This window comes from Papio anubis, chromosome X (assembly GCF_008728515.1).
Source record: "Papio anubis isolate 15944 chromosome X, Panubis1.0, whole genome shotgun sequence".
Classification (NCBI taxonomy): Eukaryota; Metazoa; Chordata; class Mammalia; order Primates; family Cercopithecidae; genus Papio; species Papio anubis.
Window position 1 is genome coordinate 121,236,344 of NC_044996.1, and position 25,099 is coordinate 121,261,442.

The 25,099-nt window shown below is 39.4% G+C and overlaps 1 protein-coding gene across 10 annotated transcripts in view; it reads right to left on the minus strand.

Annotated features, from left to right (window-relative positions):
* The window catches only part of ZFX (zinc finger protein X-linked), a 67,217-nt gene that overhangs the window by 38,996 nt on the left and 3,122 nt on the right, over positions 1-25,099 (minus strand). For 6 of the 10 annotated variants that reach the window (XM_031660463.1, XM_031660464.1, XM_031660469.1 and 3 more), the window contains 2 exons: positions 24,395-24,505; positions 3,843-3,928 (listed from right to left, as the gene is read on the minus strand). In XM_031660463.1, coding sequence (XP_031516323.1) covers positions 3,843-3,900 — 58 coding nt within the window. In that variant the 5' untranslated portion in view covers positions 3,901-3,928; positions 24,395-24,505. Of the gene's footprint in view, positions 1-1,189; positions 1,245-3,842; positions 3,929-24,394; positions 24,506-25,099 lie in introns of those variants that run through there. The other 4 variants (XM_031660467.1, XM_031660466.1, XM_031660472.1 and 1 more) reach the window with 2 other exon arrangements.

Here is a 25,099-nt window from a genome sequence, read left to right on the forward strand (position 1 = left end):
CCCGTCTCTACTAAAAATACAAAAATTAACCAGGCGTGGTGGTGCATGCCTGTAACCCCAGCTACTCAGGAGGCTGAGGCAGGAGAATCGCTTGAACCCAGGAGGCGGAGGTTGCAGTGAGCCAAGATTACACCACTGCACTCCAGCCTGGGCAACAAACAGAGTAAGATTCTGTCTCAAAAAAAAAATTCAAAGGCCAAAGAATATTAAACATTGTAGGAAGCCAACTAATATCTATTTTAATTACATCTAGAAATAATAAAAAGAATGTGTTCACTTTAGGCTGGGCAAGGTGGCTCACACCCGTAATCCCAGCACTCTGGGAGGCCAAGGTGGGAGAATCACCTGAGGTCAGGAGTTCGAGACCAGCCTGACCAACACGGAGAAATCCCATCTCTACTAAAAATACAAAATTAGCTGGACACGGTGGCACATGTCTGTAATCCCAGCTACTTGGGAGGCTGAGGCAGGAGAATCGTTTGAACCCGGGAGGCGGAGGTTGTGGTGAGCAAAGATTGCAATATTGCACTCCAACCTAAGCAACAAGAGCAAAACTCCATCTCGAAAAATTAAAAAAAGAGTATGTTCACTTTAATTTCTACAGAACTTCTACAAAATGCTTTATACTTGTTTTCAATGTCCACAATATTATCATTAAGTAATAGATCACTAATTTCCATTTTGCATACATAGAGATGAAAGCATCTAGTGGCAAGAACACTGGTTATAAAATGTAAATCAGCCGGGCACAGTGGCTCACGCCTGTAATCCCAGCACTTTGGGAGGCCGAGGCAGGCGGATCACTTGAGGTTGGGAGTTCAAGACCAGCCTGGTCAACATGGCAAAACCCCATCTCTACTAAAAATACAAAAAAAGGAGCCGGGCATGATGGTCTGCACCAGTAATCCCAGCTACTTGGAAGGCTGAGATAGGAGAATCACCGGAACGAACCAGGGAGGTGGAGGTTGCAGTGAGCAGAGATCATGGCCAATGTACTCTAGCCTGGGCAGCAGAGCAATTCTCCATCTCAAAAACAAAACAAACAAAAAAAAACACACAAAAAATCTAAATCAGAGAGTAGAGCAGGGTAGGACACTTATTAGTTTTGTGACCTTGGGCAAGTCATTTAACCTCTGAGTTTCAGTTTCCTCATCAGTAAAATGAGGACAGTAGTATCTGCCATGCATACCTCACAGGACTGTGGTGATGATCAAATGGGAATGTATGGGAAGTGTTCTGAAAAACTGTAATGAGAGGTTTTATTATTATTATGACATATGAAAACGGAGGCCCTGGCAGATTAAGTGACTTGCTCAAAGATGAACAAATACCATTAAGTGTTATCAATCAAGACTAAAATGCAAAAGCCCTTCAATCTACCACTTAGCCCATGACCTAGGTTTGCCTATGGCAAGATTAAGTGAACAAACACTGCACATTTTTCTCCAAAGAGTTTAGTCTCTTTCAAGTACATCACTTATATTTCATGTTCCAAGGAAGAAAGAATTATAAACTTTACGTTTATCATTATCAAATTGAAATTACCAAACGAGTTAAAAGATTATCCTAAGTTGTTAAGAAACACGCACACATCCCCACTAGATTTAGAGATTTAAAGAAAATTTTAAAATTTGACTGAGCATAGTGGCTCACACCTGTAATCCCAGCACTATGGGAGACCAAGGTGGGAGGATCACTTGAGCCCAGGAGTTCAAGACCAGCCTGGGGAACAGAGCAAGACCCCGTCTCCACAAAAAATAAAATTAGCTGGGCTTGATGGCGCACACCTGTAGTCCAAGCGACTCGGAAGGCTGAGGTAGGAGGATCCCTTGAGCACTGGAGTCTGAGGTCACAATGAGCTATAATCATGCCACCGTACTCTAGCCCAGGCAACAGGGTGAGATCCTGTCTCTAAAAGAAAAATAAAATAATAATAAAAAGAAAATTTTAGGGTCGGGCGCGGTAGCTCACGCCTGTAATCCCAGCACTTTGGGAGGCCGAGACGGGCAGATCACGAGGTCAAGAGATCGAGACCATCCTGGCCAACATGGTGAAACCCCATTCTACTAAAAATACAAAAAAATTAGCTGGGCATGGTGGCACACACCTGTAGTCCCAGCTACTCGGGAGGCTGAGGCAGGAGAATCACTTGAACTCAGGAGGCAGAGGTTGCAGTGAGCCGAGATCGTGCCACTGCACTCCAGCCTGGAGACAGAGTAAGACTCCATCTCAAAAAAAAAAAAAAATTTAAAATTTAAAATCACTGACATTTAATTTCCTGATAAAGTTCATTGCTATTTCTTTACTATACTACAATCTGATCATTTACAGTCCAATGGAAAACTTACTAGCATTTTATTTATAGTAAGGGTAGCTACCTGGTGTGATATAAAACCCTTTTATATTTTTTTTCTTTTTTTATTCTCTTTCGAGACCGAGTCTCACTCTATCACCCAGACTGGAGTGCAGTGGCACAATCTCAGCTCACTGTAACTTCTGCCTCCCAGATTCAACCGATTCTCATGCCTCAGCCTCTCAAGTAGCTGGGATTACAGGCATGCACCACCACACCCAGATAATTTTTTGTATTTTTAGTAGAGATGGGGTTTCACCATGTTGGCCAGGTTGGTCTCGATCTCTTGACCTTGTGATCCACCCGCCTCGGTCTCCCAAAGTGCTGGGATTACATGCACAAGCCACCGCGTCTGGCCTCAAATCCCTTTTATATTATAAAACCAAGTATAGGCCAGGCACAGTGGCTCACGCCTGTAATCCCAATACTTATAGAGGGCTGAGGCAGGCAGATCGCATGAGCCCACGAGTTCAAGACCAGCCTGGGCAACATGGCAAAACCCTGTCTCTACCCAAAAAAAAAAAAAGGAATACAAAAATCAGCCAGGCATTGTGACACACACCTGTAGCCCCAGTTACTCTGGAAGCTGAGCAGATCACTTGAGCCTGGGAGGCGGATGTTGCAGTGGACCCAGATGGCGCCACTGTACTCCAGCCTGGGTGACAGAACAAGACCCTATCTGAAAACAAAAAAAACCCAAAACACAAGTGTAACCACTTTACAACGTTATATAATTATAACCACAGGTAATCTGAAATACATTTTTTCTAATACTGTTTTCTTCCTATTTTTAGAACTTCCTGAGTATAATTTTTCCTTGTACACTATGGGGAGTGAAGACTCCATCTTCCTGAAGCAGAAGTCTCTTTTTGGGAACTTGTGAGAGAGATGGTTATAAAAATAGGACAGGGTCAATGTGGGGGACCTTCTTTATCTGCTGGGTATTGGAGAACAGAGAAATGACAGGATCCACATGTTATTTTACAGTGAGTACTCTGATCAGCAGGCTAGATAAGAGAGACTAAGGGTAAGGAAAACAATGCAAAAGTTATTCCAGACTAAGAATGAGACGATAGAGCCTGTCTCTGTGGTAGGCACTAGGATGAAGAAGAGCAGATGTAAACAAGGAATATTTTTTCTTTTTCTTTTTTTAAACAAAGGTCCAAACAAAACTAACAAGGAATATTTTCAAAGGGAAAAACAACAGGAATTAGGGAAATAACTGGGGAAGATATTATCTTCATAAGTGAAGATAAAACTAAGGTTTGATATCGCTGCTGTTACTGACAAGAATATGAGAGTTGGTTGTGAGGGAGCCACATCTTTGAGGAGGGTAATAATAATGTGCTCACCGTAACATCTGTGAATTTTGACAGGATAACAAGATAACCTAAGTGTGAATGATCAATGTGAGAGTTCTAGCAATTCATTGATGACAACCAACTCCAAATCTGGTAGATGGGAAGTGGAACAATTCAAGTAGTTATACCTGTTGCATCAAAAAATGAGTTTGGCTCTTGTTGTAATTCAAGCCCATCTTCATCCATGGCCTTTAATTCTCATCAGTCACAGCTCCTAAATCAGGGAAAAAAGTAAACCAAAGCCATTAGTTTTTTCATATCACGTACTGAACGCCACCATGATAGTTTCATTTCTGAGACACTCAAATTATGTGAAAGATAAATGTGTATCAAAAACATATCTATCTAAAGTAAAATATAACTTAATTGATTTACAATGATAAATGGGCATCTATATGACAAGGCAGGGCAGATAAATCAAACAAGTCAACTTTGCCTGGACTTCTTTTTAAGTTGAAGCAATAAATGTATTGCTTATGTCCATCAAGTGCACATATTTTGATGAATTCTGATACATACATAAACCTTTGTAATCACTACCTTGATCAAAATATAGAACATTTTTAAGACCCCAGCACTCCCGTGTCCTCAGTCTGTAACACCCCATGTTCCCACAAAGGTAACCAGTTTTGTTAAGGTTCAACTTAAAATACCTTCTGTAGCTTATTGGGGGAAATTTTTGCACAGTTTTCATATTCTGTACATTTAATTAGTCAAACAACTTCCAACCAGATTAAACAATGATAAAAATTCAAAGTGCATAACTGTAGTAAACAACCTTTGGGATTCTGCCTAACCTCTCTTAACTAACCCTCTCATCTAGAAAAGTAAATTCCCACAGTGTATTTACACTGTCCTGGCCACAGTTGATTGGCACTAGCTATAAAGCAGTTAAAAAATAAGTTCATCTTTAAGCACAATAAAATCAAAGTCCTATTCCTGAGAATCCAAAACCATGAGCAGGAATCAGTGTTTGTCTGTGTGTGTGTGTGTGTGTGTGTGTGTGTGTGTGTCTCTCTCTCTCTCTCTCTCTCTCTCTCTCTCCTGGTGGCTGGAACTTAAGAGCTAAGGAAAGTCATTTTGTAACTCTGGCTTAGACTAGTGAATAAAAAATAAAAATAATCCTGTGAGTGCCTTGAGTAACAGAATAGGGTAAGCAGGGAGGGGAGACAGCTTTTTAGTTCCTGGTTCTAGACCTATCTGAGGTACAGCTATATTCCTGCCTTGAATTTTTATAAGACATTCCAATGGCCTTAATTCTACCTTTTCTACTTAAACCAAAAACTTATGACAAAAAGAACTCTAACCAATAATTTCACCTTTATCGTTTTTTTTTTTTTTTTTTGCTGATAAGTACTACATGGTTATTAAAATTTCAAATAACAGAAACACAAGTCATTTTTCTAAAGCTAGGTGACATCATTCCTCTTTTTCAAAAATGTTTAATGGCTTCTTGCTCCCTCTAAATAAGCTCAAACACCTGTCATCTTCTAATTTCTGGCCCCAAACTACCTTCCCATCATCATCTCCCCTAACTTTCCTTTAAGCACTTCCCTCTACCACTGTCAGCATGTAGACAAACACACGGCCCCCACCCACACGAAGTTCAGCCAAACAAAAATGCTCAACATCCCCATAAAACCCCAACTTCATATTTGATTCAGGGTTCCTTCTACCTGGAACACCTTTCCCCCATTATCTCTGCTTTGATCTTTCCCCCTAAATCTCCTTCCCTACAAAAAAAGAGAAAGCTGGAAATAATTTTTCCCTCTGAAATTTCCACAGCACTCTATTCTTCTCTTATTGTACTGGTTTGTCATATTATAATTATTTATATATGTCTTATTTACAGATACCAAATTACATATATAGTCCTTAAAAAATCCATTAACATGGAATAGTAATGGAAATATCCATTAAACGTTAATTGAGAAAAATTAACATTCATAAAAGGGATTCTCGGCCGGGCGCAGTGGCTCAAGCCTGTAATCCCAGCATTTTGGGAGGCTAAGATGGGCGGATCACGAGGTCAGGAGATCGAGACCATCCTGGCTAACACGGTGAAACCCCGTCTCTCCTAAAAAATACAAAAAACTAGCCGGGCGAGGTGGCGGGCGCCTGTAGTCCCAGCTACTCGGGAGGCTGAGGCAGGAGAATGGCGTAAACCCGGGAAGCAGAGCTTGCAGTGAGCTGAGATCCGGCGACTGCACTCCAGCCTGGGCGACAGAGCGAGACTCCGTCTCAAAAAAAAAAAAAAAAAAGGGATTCTCAACATATCAACTCTGAGATACGGTCTACTCATTTTTAAGAAATAGCATGTTTCATGTTGTTTATTCAAACTGTTTCAAATTAAAGTAAATGGGTTGGGCGCAGTGGCTAACGCCTGTAATGCCAACACTGTGGGAGGCCGAGGTGGGTAGATCACCTGAGGTCAGGCGTTCAAGACCAGCCTGGCCAACATGGCAAAACCCCTCCTCTACTAAAATACAAAAAAATTAGCAGGGTATGGTGGTGCATGCCTGTAATCCCAGCTACTTGGGAGGCTGAGGCAGAAGAATTGCTCGAACCCGGGAGGCGGACGTTGCAATGAGCCAAGATCATGTCATTGCACTCCAGCCTGGGCGATAGAGCAAGACTCCGTCTCAAAAAATTAAAAAAAAAAAAAAAAAAGGAAAGAAAGAAAAAAGAGTTAAAGCAAATGAAAAGCAGAAAGTGTACATGCTCTGAAAAAGTTATTACTACCCTACTCCCGCAAAACCACCTCTAGCTATAAAATAGCTTTTCCCCCTTTTAAAAATGATAAACGTAAATTAATCTTCTAAGCATTGGCCGGATGTGGTGGCTCACACCTCTAATCCCAGCACTTTGGGAGGCTGAGGTGGGCCGATCACCTGAGGTCAGGAGTTCTAGACCAGCCTGGCCAACATGGCGCAACCCCATCACTACTAAAAATACAAAAATTAGCTGGGCGTGGCAGCGGGTGCCTGTAATCCCAGCTACTCGGGAGGGTGAGGCAGGGAGAACTGCTTGAATCCAGGAGGTGGAGGTTGCAGTGAGCCGAGATTGCGCCACTGCACTCCAGCCTGGGCGACAGAGCGAAACTCCGTCTCAAAAAAAAAAAAAATCTTCTAAGCATTATGAAACACTATGACATTAAAGCAAGCCAATTAAGAAGGCAATAAAGGAGATACATTAAGGTATTTAAGCCCCTCACCGCACAAATTTCCCTACATAAACCCAATCCCATCAGCTCTATGAATTCTCAACCTGCAGAACAACTTTTCTTGGCATTCGTCCTCCTTGGCATTTCTATTAGAGTTTAACAATCAACTCCCTAATTTGTGAAGTGCTCTCCTTCCTCCGTTGTTTTAAGTGACTTCTAGTTCTCTTCCCTTCTTCTTAAATGCTGGCTGCTATGCCTTCCCTCACCCCGTACTGCAGTGCTCAACCCTCTTCTCTTCTGCTTTCCCTTTATTCCCATGGTTTCAACTACTATTTCCACAACAATTATTCCTAATATCATCCTAACATGTCCAACAGACTGTTGAATATTGTCATCCGGATAAAACCCAGCCTTCTGATATGACCAGTATGGCCTTTTTCTTCTTCCCTGCTCACAGTCAGATTGCCAGATATTGTCAATTCTCCTCAACTTCTCAAGAATCCATCCTTTTTTTTTTCTTATTCCTAGTTACCATTCCCACTCGGCTTCATATTTCCTGATCCCTGGGGGATGAAAATAGCCTCTGGACTGGCCTTACTCCTTTCTGCCACTCCCACAACAAATGACGAGAAACCCTATTATCACACGTAAGGGCTGGTGCCAAGTATTGAGGCATTTCTGCAATCTGTAGGCAGATTAACCCTCCTGAAGCACTGCTTTGATCATAGCACTTCGCTGCTCTGAACACTTCAGCAGTTCCTCAATACTCAGGGGCTCTACAATATTAACCCAAGCTACCATTAACAGACTGATTTGCTTTCTTCCCATCCTTTTATATCATGTGCATTTCCTAACAGATATTCTGGCCTACATGGGGGTGCCTACTCATCTCAAGTGAGCAGTAATTATTCAACAAACTATTGTTTTGCCTGGTCATTTTCCCTTGTTTTGTCATTACAAAAATTCAAACATTCTAAACAGAGATGACTATACCTCAACTTTGTAACCCCTCTGGAGTTAGAATACTAATTCCCTTTGACAATCAGAATGAAACTGTGTTCTCAGAACAGAAGCTACTCAGGAGTTCTCAGATGTGACAAAGGAAGGGTGGAAGAAGGTACGTGATAACGTAACTGACGGTATCCATGCCTCTGTAGTACAAACCAAATCCAGAGATCAGTGGAACCTAAAGACAAATAAGCAGGATGGTTCAGAGAACCAAGAATCTCAGAATTTGGGTGAACAAGTACTAACATTTAGTCTTACTATCAAACACCCTCAAGGTATTTCTGGGACTCTACTAACACCTCAAATTCAGTAAGACATTCCCTTCCCAGTTACAAGAATCATGATCCTGAAAATGCTTCTGAAATAATTCACAGTGGAAAAACATAGTTTTTGGGAACACACTGTGAGGGCAGAAAGTAAAAAAAAAAAAAAAAAAGAAAAGAAAAACGTATAGTTTTAAGGGAAATAATGGCCTCGGAGAACCCAGGAAATTCACAAAAATTTCCTTCCATTCTTTAAAATAAAGCAGTATCATCCTAGAAGAAGGGAATTATAAATAAAATATATAATAAAGCAATAAAAGTTAACGGGTATAGCAATGGCATTTTATCTATCTTAAATTAGGGATCACGGATATAAACTATTTGTTTTATATTTTGATGCTTAGACACTTCTGTGATCTCCCTCTTGGGCAAGTTAACAGGATTCTTATTTATTCACTTTGCTTTTTGCAGCTAACATGCATATAAAAATCACTTTTCTGCTTTTGGTCTCCCAAAACCTCAATGCCTGTTAATTCTGTGACTCAACTCTAATTCTTCTCACTAAGTCACACTCAGAGAACCAAATTTTATTATACATGGTAGAAGGAATGCTTAAGCTGCAGCAAAGGCAAACAAAGGCAAATGTGTCTATAACAATTTTTCTTAGAGGGAAATTAGAACTGGTGAAAACCTGTATTTAAGACCTAATTAACATCTTCTCTCTTAAGCTACATTTCTTTCCTAATTTTTCCATGTTGTTCAGTGTTAGCCATCATTTCTCTAGATATCTCATTTTCAAATCTGGAGTCATATTTCACTTCTCTGACTATATCAGCCTTTAAATTAAATTCATCTCAAAGCCAGTAACTCTTAAATTTATCACTTCCTTTTTATTCTCACTGCACCACTCTAATAAGTTCTCCTCTTCACACATGCAGACCATGTGGGGCCTTTCAATCAAAAGACTTGAGCCCTTCTTGAACTCAGGAAAGTTTCTCGTTTCTATAACTTTCCTCCATTTTCTCTATCTGTTCTTATTAGCATTTTTATTACAGGACTTTTAAAGGCTACTAAATCTAGCTTCTGTATTGCTTTAACTTTTCTCTCATATTTTTTATCTTTGTCTTTCTGCTATACTCTCAGAGAATCCCTGAATTTTTTCTTCTAAGCTAGCTAATTTGATCTCTACTCCATCTACTGAATTTTTAAAAGATCATATGTTAATTCCAGTAGTTTCTTTTCCATAGCAATCTTTTCCTTTTTGGGTGGACATGATACCTTCCCAAATCTCTCTGTGGATTTAAAGTTTATTCTGTACCCTATATAAACTGTCTCCTCTGGTGTTTCATTATTCAGCTAGTTGAATTTGGTGCCTCTCTTTCAAACTGCTGGTTTTCCTGAAAAGCATGGCTCTTCCTGGTTGTCTATTCCTATTTGTAGATGAGGGTCTAGACTAGAGTTATATTCTGACTGCTGGGGTGAACTTGTTCAGCCCAAGTGAGAATTCCTGTTTGCCCAACAATAAACTTAAATTCAGATCACAGGAGTCCTATCTAGAATGAGTCCATAAGCAAGAAAGAAACCATGTAACCAGCCAGGTTCTCCTTTAATGGTGGAAGAGTATCCCATCTTCCAGATGCTGGAGGGTCAATATCCTTCAGGATAGCTGCAAGTTACCTAAACTACTGCCCCTATCTTTCTTGCTATATAGCACTCACTTTGGAATTTCCTATGGACAAACAAGCAATTCAGAGAGCTGAATTTTGGGCATTATCCCAGCAGGAAAACCATTACAGGCACCTATACTAATAGGTAAATGGTTTAGTTTTCCATGGCTTCAATTATCTGGCTGTACTCATGGCTTGTTCAATCTCCAAGTGCCTCCCTGCTTTTGATGTTGGTGGTACTGCAGGATGCCAATTCTTGGCTGGTGCTTTCTACTTTCTGAATAAGGTCACACGTTCACTAAGCTCTCTTAGGTTTTGCCATTGATTGATTTCCAATTGCTTTATTCAACCAGAAATTCATCATGTTCTGATTCATACCGCTGAGGTTTTCTTGTTTCTCTGGATTTCTTTTTACATTCTTCATGTGATTTTAGAAGGAAGGAAAAAATAGGCCAGGCACAGTGGCTCATGCCTGCAATCCCAGCACTTTGGGAGGCCAAGGCGGGCGGATCACAAGGTCAGGAGATCGAGACCACCCTAGCTAACACGGTGAAACCCTGTCTCTACTAAAAAAAAATAGAAAAAATTAGCCGGGCGTGGTGGCAGGCGCCTGCAGTCCCAGCTACTCGGGAGGCTGAGGCAGGAGAATGGCATGAACCCGTGAGGCAGAGCTTGTATTGAGCCAAGATGCGCCACTGTACTCCAGCCTGGGCGACAGAGCGAGACTCTGTCTCAAAAAAAAAAAAAGGGGGTGGGGGGAAGAAAAAATGTGTGTGTTCTCTAGTCTATGTTGAATTTGAAGTCATTATGAATTTTTATGTGCCAAATAAAACAGCATGGAAATATGTAAATATAAAAAAAGCAAAAGAACCTATGAGACAGCAATAAAAAAAAAATCAATAGTAGTGGAAGGTTACAACTCTATCAACACTTAACAGATCAACTACTCTAAAAGGAAAGAGAAAATGTATATAATCAGTATTAATCTAATAACTGTAATTCAAATTCCATTCTCTAAGAAAAGATTATTTTATTTTCAAACAATCCTGCCTACTCCATGTCAAGAAGTGGAAAAGAAAATATCTACTATTGTAAACAGAGCCCCATCCTTCCTTGCCCTGTCCCATTTGGAACTTTTATAGGCTTTGCTCAAATATTCAAGGCCCAGTTTTTGTATTAGTTTTTCCATAAAACCATGTTGAGCCAATCAGTAATTTCAAGGTTTTGTTTGTTTAAAATCTAAGAGTCCAAACTTTCACAATCTATTAAAACTTGGCCCTAAAATGATAAACCTTCTTAAAGCCTGATTTTCTCAAAGCCCCTATTCCTGCTCAGATTAAGAGTTGACACACTACTCTCTGAACTCACTTGTACCAATGAGCTACAAACACTACACTGTTTTAAATGCTTTTGTTTTTAAGACTTAGCTTGATGGGAGGAAATGCACACACTTCCTAACTAGTTTTCAGGTATTTAAAGCAGTAGAGCCTCCTTAATAAAGTATTGCCATTTAATGCATTCAATAATTTAGCAATATCCATGTTCATTACATAACATTCTACCATATATCATAATGGAACGAGTAAAACAACTCTTTGGATCACTCGTTTATTTCATAGTGAAAAACTTTAAAGCAGCTTACTAGCTTACTAGTTTTTGTTGAAATTCTGAAAAGAAATTCTATTCACATTTCCTCTACTGAAGTATTCTACCTTTAGGTGCAGATTTAGTTCGAGCAGTGTGAGAAACACTTAATGTAATCGAAGGATGAAGACAGTATTTTGACACAGTATCAAGTGGAGATTTAGACTACGCTGTACATGGAATAAATGAAATAAAACCATCCTAGGTAAAATTTTTAAAAGATTAATTTCTGTCAAATGCAGCACATGATGAAGAAAAGTTTAAGTATCAGAAACTGTTTTCTTACCCATTTCCTTTTTCTTGCACCTGCTACTTTTCCCAAAATTGGGCATTTAATTTATCTCTGAACTAGTCATTAACATAGTTGTTAACTTAGTAAGTTCTTTTCTTACCAAACCCCTTCTCAATGAGCAATGTCTCCTTGTATTAGAAAATCTTTCTGGCCGGGTGCGGTGGCTCACGCCTATAATCCCAGCATTTTGGGAGGCTGAGGCGGGCGGATCACAAGGTCAGGAGATCGAGAACATCCTGGCCAACATGGTGAAACCCTGTCTCTACTAAAATACAAAAACTTAGCCAGGCATGGTGGTGCACGCCTGTAGTCCCAGCTACTCAGGAGGCTGAGGCAGGGGAATTGCTTGAACTCAGGAGGCAAAGGTTGCAGTGAGCCAAGATCGTGCCACTGCACTCCAGCCTGGCGATAGAGCGAGACTCCGTCTCAAAAAAATGAAAGAAAGAAAAGAAAACCTTTCTGATACCATATTAGGATTTGGGGTTTTTTTAAATTAGTGCATTCTCGCTTTCATGTTACTTTATTCAAGCTAATTAAGTGCTTTCCTTCATTTTCTGGTAAACTGTTATAAAAATCATGTCTTGCAGGTTTACAGTTTTTAAAACGTTCTAAATTTTCTTTTTCTTTTTGAGACGGAGTTTCACTCTTGTTGCCCAGGTTAACACTTACAGTATTCTCTGTACACCTTAAACACCGGCAAGAATATAATACCAGGCCTTTCAACAACTAGAACAAATATTTTAAACGGACAGTTCCAGAATTGTGGGGTATTTTTACATTGATCTTTTGCCAATGCAATTAGCAATGTGTTTTGCACATGGAATTTAATCCTTTAATCATTAAAAAAATAATAAAAGAAAAGAACAAGCTGGGCAATGCGGGGGCAGGTTTGAAATACACCTGCTTCTCACAAGACCAACAATAGGCATGCTCCAGGTTGAGTATCAGCAACCATTAATTTCATGACCATTCTCTGGAGCAAAGCTAGGGAGCCAGCTAATTTTTACCCCCAAAAAATCTCCAAACTAGGCTTTTTCCAGGGAGTTGGGAAGACAATAAAATACAAGATAATAATCTAAAAGAGGGGAAGAAACTGGGAGAAAGCACAAACATATATAATTTGAGATAAGAAAAAAAACATAGATACAGAAAAAAAGAAAACGACTTGTATGAAAATGGTCTAGAATTCTACACTAACACATTGAGGGAAAATGTAAATTACCAGCATTAACTCAATAAAAGAAAATCCAATCATGAATATTTTTTTAAAAGGGGGGAGGGGCCTGAGCACAGTGGCTCACACCTGTAATCCCAGTGCTTTGGGAAGCCAAGGCAGATCACTTGTAGCCAGGAGTTCAAGACCAACCTGGACAAACTAGCTAGACTCCATCTTGACAAAATAATTTTAAAAATTAGCTAGGCAGCTGGGCGTGGTGACTAATGCCTGTAATCCCAGCACTTTGGGAGGCCGAGGTGGGTGGATCACCTGAGGTCAGAAGTTCGAGACCAGCCTGGCCAACATGGTGAAACCCCATCTCTATTAAAAATACAAAAATTAGCTGGGCGTGGTTGCTCGCGCCTGTAGTCCCAGCTACTCGGGAGGCTGAGGCACGAGAATCACTTGAACCCAGGAGGCAGAGGTTGCAGAGAGCCGAGATCACACCACTGCACTCCAGCCTGGGCAACAGAGTGAGACTCCGTCTCAAAAAAAAAAAAAAATTAGCTAGCCATGGTGGCACATGTCTGTAGTCCTAGCTACTCAGGATGCTGAGGTGGGAGGATCACCTGAGCCCAAGAGTTCAACGCTAGAGTGAGCTATGATTGTCCCACTCTACTCCAGTCAGGGCAACAGGGTGAGACCCCCGTATCTTTTACAAACGAAAAGAGAAAAGTTGTCTAATGTTACCCCTTTCAAAAAGCTCCAGTCTTTCCCCAAAGCTTTTTTTTTTTTTTTAAATAGAGAAGCAGTCTCTCTATGTTGCCCAGGCTGGTCTCGAACTCCTGAGCTCAAGTGATCCTCCCACCTCAGCCTCCTAAAGTGCTAGGATTACAGGCATGAGCCCCATACCCCGCCTTTTGAGAAAACTATCTGAATTGAGGAAGAAAGTTTTCTCAACTCCTCTTACAAAACTAATTTACCATTTAAAACAAAACCTAGGCTGGGCACGGTGGCTCACACCTGTAATCCCAGCACTTTGGGAGGCCAAGGCAGGAGGATGACCTGAGGTCAGGAGTTCAAGAGCAGCATGACTAGTATGGTGAAACCCCATCTCTACTAAAAATACAAAAATTAGCCCAGCTTAGTGGCGGGTGCCTGTAGTCCCAGCTACTCGGGAGGCCGATGCAGGAGAATCACTTGAACCCGGGAGGCAGAGGTTGCAGTGAGCCAAGATCGTGCCACTGCACTCCAGCCTGGGCGACAGAGTGAGACTCTGTCTCAAAAAAAAAAAAAAAAAAACTAACAAAAATAACTTAACCAAACTACAAACTTGGTTAATTATGAATCCCAAGTCAAGTATCTGCAAATGTGATCCATAACGTAAATTAAAAAAAAAAAAACAAATCTATGTACATGTATGCATGCGCGCGCACACACACACACACACGCACACAGACCTTGGCACACTATGGGTACTCTAAAATTCACGGATGGAGCCAAATAATGGCCCAAATTAATAGGTCAAAAAATAAACCGCCTGATATTCTCAATACATGCTGAAAAGTTGAAACTGAACATCTACTTTTGATTTAAAGCAAACTTCTGAGTCAAATTGGGATAGATATTTAACAGTTAAAAGATTAAATAAACAGGATACATGCTAAAACATGGATGACCTCGAAAACAATATGCTAAGTGAAAGGAGCCAGACACGAAAGACCACGTTATACGATTCCATTTATATGAAACGTCAAGAACAAGCAAATCCATGCAGACAGAAGGTAGATTAATGGTTGCTAGGGGATGAAGGCAGCGGGGAGAGGAGAGTGATTACCAATAGGTATAGGGTTTCTTTTTGGGGTGACGAAAATGTTCTAATTAATGGTAATAGTTACAGAACTCTGCATCTACTAAAAAACCACTGAAATGTACATTTTAAAGGGTAGATTTAATAATAGCTTTATCTCAATAAAGCTGTTTAAAAAATACTCAAGTATATGCAATCTTAAACCAGTTCATGTCAGAATGTGTGTTTTGGGATATGAGAATGATGTCAGTCATCACTTTATAACAAAGACATCCATTAAACCTAAGGTAAAACATTAGAAGTATTCCCTCTAAAGTCAAAATTAAGACAAGAATGGCCATTAATACTATTATTATAGGATTGTGTGAGAAATGCCAGCCAGTGCAATTAGGTAAGATGATGAAATACAATACAAGACATAATTATTATTTGAAGGAAATTAAACTTATTTGCATATGCCGTATCTAGGAAATCCAAGAGAATCAACTGAAAAACTATTATCAGTATAAATTCATAAGGTGTGCTGGTACAAAATTAATATATTTGAAGACAAAAGCTTTCTTATGTAAACACTTAAGAATGAAAAAATCCCACTGATAAGAGTAATTAAAAACTCTACTGTGTGGGAATTTTTTTTTTTTTTTAGACAGAGTTTCACTCTTGTTGCCCAGGCTGGAGTGCAATGGTGCGATCTCAGCTCACCGCAACCTCCACCTCCCGGGTTCAAGCGATTCTCCTGCCTCAGCCTTCCGAGTAGCTAGAACTACAGGCATGCGCCACCACGCCCAGCTAGGGATTTCTTTTTTTTTCTTTTCTTTTAAGACAAATAAATAGAGAAAGCAATCTTGCTTTTGAATATGTTACATTAGGGCCAGGTGCAATGGCTCACACCTGTAATCCCAGCACTTTGGGAGGCTGAGACAGGTAGATCACTTGAGGTCAGGAGTTTGAGACCAGGTTGGCCAACATGGTGAAACTCCGTCTCCATTAAAAATACAAAAGCCTCAGGAGGCTGAGGCAGAAAAATCACTTGAACACAGAAGGCAGAGGTTGCAGTGAGCCGAATTTGCACCACTGCACTACATTCCAGCCTGGGCGACAGAGGGAGACTGTCTTTAAAGAAAAAAAAAAAAGAATATGTTAGATTAGAAGTATCAATTCTCCCTTAATTAACCTCTACATTCAATCAAAATCCCAATACACCTATCTTTAAATCAACTGATCTTGTATGTGTAGGTCAACTTTTGGACTCTATCCTGTGCCATTGGTCAATCTGGCTTTGCGCCCACTAATTTAATCACTGTAGCTTTATAATCAGTGTTGATATATGTTAGTGTAAGTCTTCCAACTTTTTCTCAAGATTGCCTTTGCCATTCTTGGCCCTGTGCCTTTCCATATAAATTTGAGAACCAGCCTATCCAAATGAAAAAAAAACAGCAGCAGCAGCAGCAACAGCCCTATTGAGATATTTACTGTGATTGCACTGAACTTCTGTATATATCAATTTAGAGAGAACTGACATCTTTACAATACTGACACTTCCAATCCAATGAACATGGTTATCTCTTTCCATTAATTTAGGTCTTCTTTCATTTATTTTAGTAAGGTTTTTATTGAAGGCCTTGGTACACTTTGTTGGATTTATTTCAAGGTATCAGATGTTCTTTGACCTTACTATAAATTATATTAGTTTTCAAATTTGATTTTCAAATTGTTTGCTGCTGGTATAGAGAAACAGAGTTGATTTTTGCATCTCAGTGTTCCCCAAGTATAATACAATAAAATTAGAAACAAATCACAGAGATAACAGTAATACAAAAAGAAAATCCTATAAATACAAAGTTCTAAATAATTTTAATGGGCAACAGGAAAATTATGGAGATCACGATATATTTAGAACTAAATAATAAAAACCAATTCATGTCAAAAATCATAGTATCCAGAGATAGGGAGAGGCTGGTTAACAGATACAACATTATAGCTAAATAGGGGAAATAAGTTCTAGTGTTCTATAGCACTGTAGGGTGATTATAGTTAAAAGTAATTCATTGTGTATTTTCAAATATCTAGAAGAAAGGATGCTGAATGTTCCCAACACAGAGAAATAATAAATGCTGAAGTGACAGATATGCTAATTACCCTGATTTGACCATTACATTGTATACATGTACATAATGACTCTACCCCATAAATATGTACATTTTGGCTGGGCTCAGTGGCTCACGCCTGTAATCCCAGCACTCTGTGAGGCCGAGGCGGGTGGATAACCTGAGGTCAGGAATTTGAAACCAGCCTGGCTAACACGGTGAAACCCTGTCTCTACTAAAAATACAAAAATTAGCCGGGTATGCTGGTGCACGTCTGTAATCCCAGCTACTCAGGAGGCTGAGGCAAGAGAATCACTTGAATTCGGGAGGCGGAGGTTACAGTGAGCCGAGAGCACACCACTGTACCGCACCCTGGGCGACAGAGCGAGACCCACTCTCAAAAAAAAAAAAAAAAAATTTCAATTTTTTTAAATAGCATCCAATTATAGTCTAGAGAAAATTTCATAGTTTTTAGTGTATATATTATAAAAATAGATTAAATATGAATGAGCTAAGCCTCTAAATTTTTAAATGTCAGAATGAATGCAAATAAATCAGAAGGAAAATATTAACCACAGGAGTAGAAATAGAAAGGATCAATAAAAATAACTACGTTAAAAGTCTAATAATAAAGGCAGCTACTGGCAATACTGATCAGGTAAAAAGGAACAAACTAACAAAATTAGGTTTTCAAAAGTCATCAGGGAAATCTGTATTTTATAATAATGCATCTGAAATTTAATATTTTTCTATAAAATTGTTCACTTTGTATAAATGACCAAAAAAACCTCAAGAACAGCTAAAAAAAGACTTATCATCATGAAAGAAACAATTATCAGAAACCACAAATTTACACTCAGAAGACACCAAGCACAGATAATTTCACAGATGGGTTCTTACTTTTAAGAAACAGATCGTCTTGCTCGGACAAAGTGGCTCACGTCTGTAATCCCAGCACTTAGGGAGGTCAAGGTAGGCCCATCACCTGAGGTCAGGAGTTCGAGACCAGCCTGGCCAACATGGTGAAACCCGCCTCTACTAAAAACTGCAAAAATTAGCCGGGCATGGTGGCGGGCACCTGTAATCCCAGCTACTCAGGAGGCTGAGGCAGGAGAATCACTTGAACCAGGGAGGTAGAGATTGCAGTAAGCCGAGATCATGCCACTGCACTCCAGCCTGGGCGACAGAGAGAGATTCTGTCTCCAAAAAAAGAAAAGAAACAGATTGTCTCTATTAAATAGCAACTGTTTAAAAAAAAAAAGAAAGAAAGAAAGAAATACTCCCCAATTTATCTTATGAGGTTAATATAACTTTGTTATCCAAACAAGATTACATAAAAAAGGAAAAGTACATGGCAATAACAAAGATATGCAAATATCCAGGAATCCAAAAACAGTTTAAAATAGAAAATGCAGGACCCACACTGTAGCTCACGCCTATAATCCTAGCTCTTTTGGAGGCCCAGACAGGACAATTGCTTGAGACCAGGAGTTCAAGACTAGCCTGTGCAACATGGCAAGACCGTCTCTACAAAAAAAATTTTAAAAATCAGCCCAGCATGGTGGCACATGCCTATGGTCCCAGCTACTTGGGAGGCTGAGGTGGGAGGATGGCTTGAGCCCAGAAGGTCAAGACTGCAGTGAGCCATGCACTCCCACCTGGGCAACAGAGCAAGACCCCATCTCAAAATGAAAAATAAAAAAACTAAAAATAAAACAGAAGAGTAATGAACTTCATCACACCAATAGATGTAGCAAAAGCATTAGCAAAATTAAAATCCTGCTCACGGTAGAAACTATAAAATGATAAGTAAAAGAGAACTGCAACTAAAAAATATCATCCAGCCTGGCCAGGATGGTGAAACCCCATCTCCACTAAAAATACAAAAAAAAAAAAAAAAGAAAGAAATTAGCTGGGCACGGTGGCACATGCCTGTAGTTCCAGCTACCTGGGAGGCTGAGGCAGGAAAATGGCTTGAACCCCGTAGGCGGAGGTTGCAGTGAGCGGAGATCACACCATTGCACTCCAGCCTGGGCGACAGAACAAGACCCTAGTTCAAAATAAATAAATAAATAAAAATATCATCAGCACCCCCTCTCAAAAAGGCCCACTACAATATCATATTTAATGACAAAACATTAGAAGCACTCCATTAAACTAGGGAAGGAAGCCCATTATCAATGCTTCTGCTGAACACTTCAATAGAGGAATTAGTCAATGCAGTAAAACCAGAACAAGAAATAGGAGGCAAGAAGGAATGGAAAAGAAGAAAAAAAACTGTATTATTCACAGACATGAAAACTACTTAGAAAATACAAAAGAATTATGAACTATGTTTCTGTTTGTCTGTTTTGTTTTGAGACGAAGTCTGCCTGTCTTGGCCTCCCAAAGTGCTGGGATTACAGGCGTGAACCACCACACCCGGCCATGAACTGTTATTACGACTACATTTCTCTGACTCTGAAGATACTGATTGTAAGCTGTACCCTTATTTTACACACGACTAAGAAAAAAAATTGCCAATTAAACTGATACAGTATTTTCTTATTATCTAGGATTTTCACTCTAGATTTATCAAGACAATTCAGACTTATTTAGACAGACTTTTATCACATCTTGTGCATAAGAAGCAAAAGAAATTGGCCAGGCGCAGTGGCTCATGCCTGTAATCCCAGCACTTTGGGAGGCTGAGGCGGGCGGATTGCCTGAGTTCAGGAGTTCAAGAACAGCCTGGGCAACACGGTAAAACCCTGTCTCGAGTAAAATATAAAAAATTAGCTGGGCATGGCGGCGTGTGCCTGTAGTCCCAGCTACTTGGGACGCTGAAGCAGGAGAATTGCTTGAACCTGGGAGGTGGAAGTTGCAGTGAGCCGAGATCGTGCCACTGCACCCCACCTTGGGCGACAGAGCAAGACTCCATCTCCAAAAAGAAAAAGCAGCAAAATAAACTGTTAAGGTATTCCTACAACTTCACATTCAAGGTCCTACTATGGATTGCTTTTCCACTTAAAACTGTTCAACTGTTGCTAACAATATTGTGCTCTGCCAATAAGAGTGTTGGTGATGCAGCACTTCTTAAAATGATCCATTATTATTTATGGGATTTTCTTTCAAGGCAGACACACACTTCGCAATTTCTTCCACCTCCAGTTTTATTGTTTGGCATGAAATAACAATACAGCAATGCACATACTCATTTAAAGTGATGACAAAATGAAGAGCCCTGACCAAGTTTGTGCATGTGCAGGCAATGATAACTACATCATGACTGCTGCCTTGATAACAGTGATTATAGGACACCATCAAAGATCTATTTTGATTTCAGATATGTGAAGATGTAGGGGGGAAAAGTGTATCTCAGAATCTATGTAATATGATGCGAGTTCAGCAAGGTTACTTGATTAATACATGTAAGTCAACAGTGATCCTTATACATCAGCAATAATAGAAATTATAACTAAAAGAAAATCCTATTCACAATGACAACAAAATTACACAGTATCTAACAAAAATATATAATAAAAGTTGTGCGAGAGCTTTATGAAAAGTAGTAGCACATACCCAGAATTCAAATCCCAGCTCTATTAGCATTTATCTACATGAATCTATGTATTTATTCTATAAATTTGAGGCAAATATAAAAATCCAACAGTTTTCACAGAAATTGACAAACTAACCCCAAAATAAGCAAAGGGAGGAAAACAGCTAAAATAATCCTGAAGGAAAAGAATATATATTAAGTTTTAATTATAAAGTCATTAAATCAGGATAATATAGATATTGAGATAGGCAAACAGGTCAATGAAACTAAAAGAGAGAAACTAAAAACAGATACATATGCGGGAATATGATATACCTCAGGAGTTGCATTACAAATCAGTGGGGAGAAATGCTGAACTATTTGATAAATCCACATGAAAAAGACATGATTCCTATGTCACACAATACAGAAAAAACTCCGGTGAATTAATGACTTAATATGAAAAAGCACAGTATCACTACAACCTTGGGGTAAAGGAAGAATTTACTGAAGACATAAGAAAACACAAGCCATAAATGAAAAAAATTGAGAACTGGCTACCATCATATTAAGAAGTCCTACATAAAAAATTTTCCACAGAGTTAAAAGCCAAGCCACAGACCAGAAAAAAGATATTTTCAGTGTATATAATCACAAATTAGTATCCAGAATATAAAACCCATAAACCAGCCAGCCACAGTGGCTCACACCTGTAATCCCAGCACTTTTGGAGGCCAAGGAGGGCCAATCACTTGAGGTCAGGAGTTCAAGACAAGCCTGGCCAACATGGTGAAACCCTGTCTCTACTGAAAACACAAAAATTAACTGGGCGTGGTGGCAGGTGTCTGTTATCCCAGGTACTCAGGAGGCTGAGGCAAGACAATTGCTTGAACCTGGGAGGCAGAGGCTACAGTGAGCTCAGACCATGTGCCACTGCACTCCAGCCTGGACAACAGAGCAAGACTCCATCTCAAAAAAAATAAATAAATAAATAAAACCCATATACCAATAAGGAGGAGGCAACAATCCAACAGAAAAATGGACCAAAGGTATATATGCACAAGCAATTCATAGAATACTCTGATGGCCAATAAATATATGGAGGAAAAAAAGGTCAACCTCACTAGTAATCTTAGAAATGCAAAATGCAAATAGCAAGGAGATGCCACTTATACCCAACAGATTGGGGAAAAATTGCAAAATCTAATCCTTTGGCAGTGATTTGGAGAAACGGGATCAAACACAGCTGGCGGGAGTGTCAAATAGAAGACAATTTGCCACTTTGGCAATTCCCAGTAAAGTTGACAATGCACAGACTTCCTAAATGAAGCAATTCTACTTCTACTATATGTATATAATCCCAAGAAAGACAAACCATGTATAAGGATGTTCATAGCAGTAGTGTTTGAAATTCAGAAACTGCAAAGAGCCTATCGGTCCCTCCAAAAATAGATAAATAAACCACAATATATTTATACACTGAAATACAAATAAAATGAATGAACCAGACCAGCAGTTTTCAAACTTCGTGGTCTCAGGACTCCTTTGCATTCTTAAAAATTAAGGAGCACAATAAAATTTAAAAAACAAAACAAAAAACAAAAATTAAGGACCATGAAGAGTTTTTATGTGGGTCGTATCTATAGATGTTCATCATGCTAGAAATTAAAACTGAGACCTTTAAAAACACTTATTAACCCATAAAAATACTTTTTTTTATTCTTTTTATCCCTTTTGTTGAGATATTTTTTATAACTTTTATTTTAGGTTGAGGAGTACATGTGAAGGTTTGTTACACAGGTATACTTGTGTCACGGGGGTTTGTGGTACAGATTATTTCACCACCCAGGTATTTAAGCCCAGTACCCAATAGTTATCTCTTCTGATCCTCTCCCTCCTCCCTCCCTTCACCCTCTAGTAGACCCCCAGTGTCTGTTGTTTCCTTCTTTATCTTCATCAGTTAGCTCCCACTTGTAAGTGAGAATATTCAGTATTTGGTTTTCTGTTCCTGTTAGTTTGCTAAGGATAATAGCCTCCAGCTCCATCTATGTTTCAGCAAAAGACATGATCTCGTTCTTTTTTATGGCTGCATATTTATTTTAAAATAACTACTTTTCTAAACAAAAAATAATAATAAAACGAGTGGCACTGTTTTACATTTTTGCAAATCTCTTTCATGTCTGGCTTAATAGAAGCCGGCTGGATTCCCATAAGTGTTTCTGCATTCCATCCATTATGATACCATATGTCATGCAGCCTCTGTACAGTATTCCTATAGTATACACGAAAATGTGGGTGAAAAGGGCAAATAAAAAGTATTACGAAAATAGTTTTGACTTCATGGACCCCCTGAAACAATCTCAGGGATCCCCAGGAATCCCTGGAGCACACTTTGAAAACTGCTGGACTAGATAAACACATTGCATGGATAAATCTCAAAAACACACTGTTAAGTGAAAAAAATATATAAGGTATGGTTATGATACTGTTTATGTGAAGTCGAACACACAAGCGATACCTGATATTGTTTTGGTACATACATATTGGTACAAGTGGTTACTTCTGGTGAAAAGAAGACAGAAAGAGGATGGCGAGGGACCCTTTCAATCTGTGAGATTTTATTTCTTTAAACAACAAAAAGATATGAATCAAATATGTAGCAAAACATTAAGAGCTCTTAAATCTGGGTGATTCTGATTTTCAGTAATTTTAAAATATTCCATAACACTTTTTAAATATATTTTTTAAATGCCTAATGGCTGTGTACTCAAGGCCACACAATTTCCTTAGAGTATACTTCCTTTGAGTAAAATACAATTACAAGATACCTGGGTTTTATAAAATGTTGTCTGGAAAAATAATTTGGCAGGAATAAGAATAGGCTGGCCATATTCCAATCAGATAAGGGGTGGTGGGAGGGGGTTACTCCTTGACCTGGTGCCCTAATAAGTGTGCCTTAATATGTATATCCCTTAGTCAAAAAACACACTGACTGGATACCTGATTTTGAACAGCTGAAAACTATTCAACGACATAAAATTCTCTGCACCCAATAACTGAAATGATTGCTTTTAGAGATAATGGTCCATATGCCAGGTACTGCTTGGAGACAAAGATAAATGAGAACTTGTCTCTATATTCACAGTGTAGAAGAGAAAAACATAAACACACAGTTCAAATATAATACATTAAATGCTAAATTAAGAGGAATCCCACCATAGAAGACAGAGAAGGCACAGAGTTTCTGAAACACAGAGCACTTTTATATAATACACCTGTTAACATGCTGTGCAAGTTTCCCAATTCGGGAAATACTGGATTTAAGAATAAGTGGGATGAAAAGAAAGTGAAGATAGGTGAGGTTTTTGTAAGATGAGCAAACCTAGGAATATTTGTTAAGAGAGGATAATGATGCAAGAGACGGCATCACGGACAGAGCTCCGTCCCTAAGGAGGCAGCCACGGTGAAGAGCACGCGCAGAGCAGCAGTGGGGCCTGTGAGAGAGCAATCCCTCCTGCAATCCCCCCTGCGGCAAAAGGAGGAAGGCCTAGGTGAAGACAGAGGAAAGGCACGAAGTGGAAGGGAGGGAGACTTGGCTCTTTATCAGATGGCCATCTACCCTTCTCAGTGAAGTAAAAGATTGGGTAATCTTTGCTGAAGGTGAGAGATTTCAAGGACCAGTTGAGTAGTTTCAACAGTGAAAAAAAGTTTGGAATTGCCAGTGTACACAAGAATAAATAATACAAAAAAGATTATCAGTGACAGTATCAGTCTAGATGGGTTAAGTGAGAGGAAGCATTTGCAATGAGAGTAAGCATTTACAAAAAGCAATGTGGAAAAAAACATTGTAACACATTCTTGAGCATGTTTTCTTAAAAAAAGAAATCTGCATCTATCTGAAAAACACACAGAAATTAAAAACTAACACCTTATTTATCCAGGGTGGTTGGATTCGAAGGTGTTCCACCAGTCAATTTTCCAAAGTTTCCCAAAGTTTCAAGGTCTACCCTTTCAGGCAGAAATAATTTTATATTTAACCATTTCTAATTGAAACTAAACTACACACTTACCTGTCTTAATCACACAACTTGACTCTAATCTTAATCTTGAACATCCACTGTTGCTGTACTGGGCAGCAAAACAATTCTATCTTCTTAATAGTTCTTCTATGTCTTTCCCAGCTGTCAAAATATAAAAGCACCTGGTTCTTCTAAGTTTATGTTTACCCTTAACACCTCAACAACCACAGCCCGCCTTCGCAACTTACTTCTAGTCAGCCTCATGCAATGCACTGTTTCTCGAACTTTTCTAAACCACAGCCCTTTATAATAAACATGAGACTCGCATTCCCTCCAGCCCTTTCATGGAGCACTGCTGCTCATGACCTGTTACAGTCTAGAAAAACGGAAAAACTGAAAATGGGTATCTATGCCACCTAAAGGTTTACATCATAAAATTCTAGGAAACAGGCAGGGCACGGTGGTTCATGCCTGTAATCCCAGCACTTTGGGAGTTCAAGGCAGGCAGATAACTTGAGGTCAGGAGTTCGAGACCAGCCTGGCCAACATGAAACCCCGCCTCGTGGCAGGATCCTGTAGTCCCAGCTACTCGGGAGGCTGAGGCAGGAGAATCACTTGAACCCGGGAGGCAGAGGTTGCAATGAGCCAAGATCACACCACTGCACTCCAGCCTGAGCGAGACTCGGTCTCAAAAAAAAAAAAAATTACCACGGGAATACTCATTTCTCATTTTCGTCAAATAATCCACAGCACTAG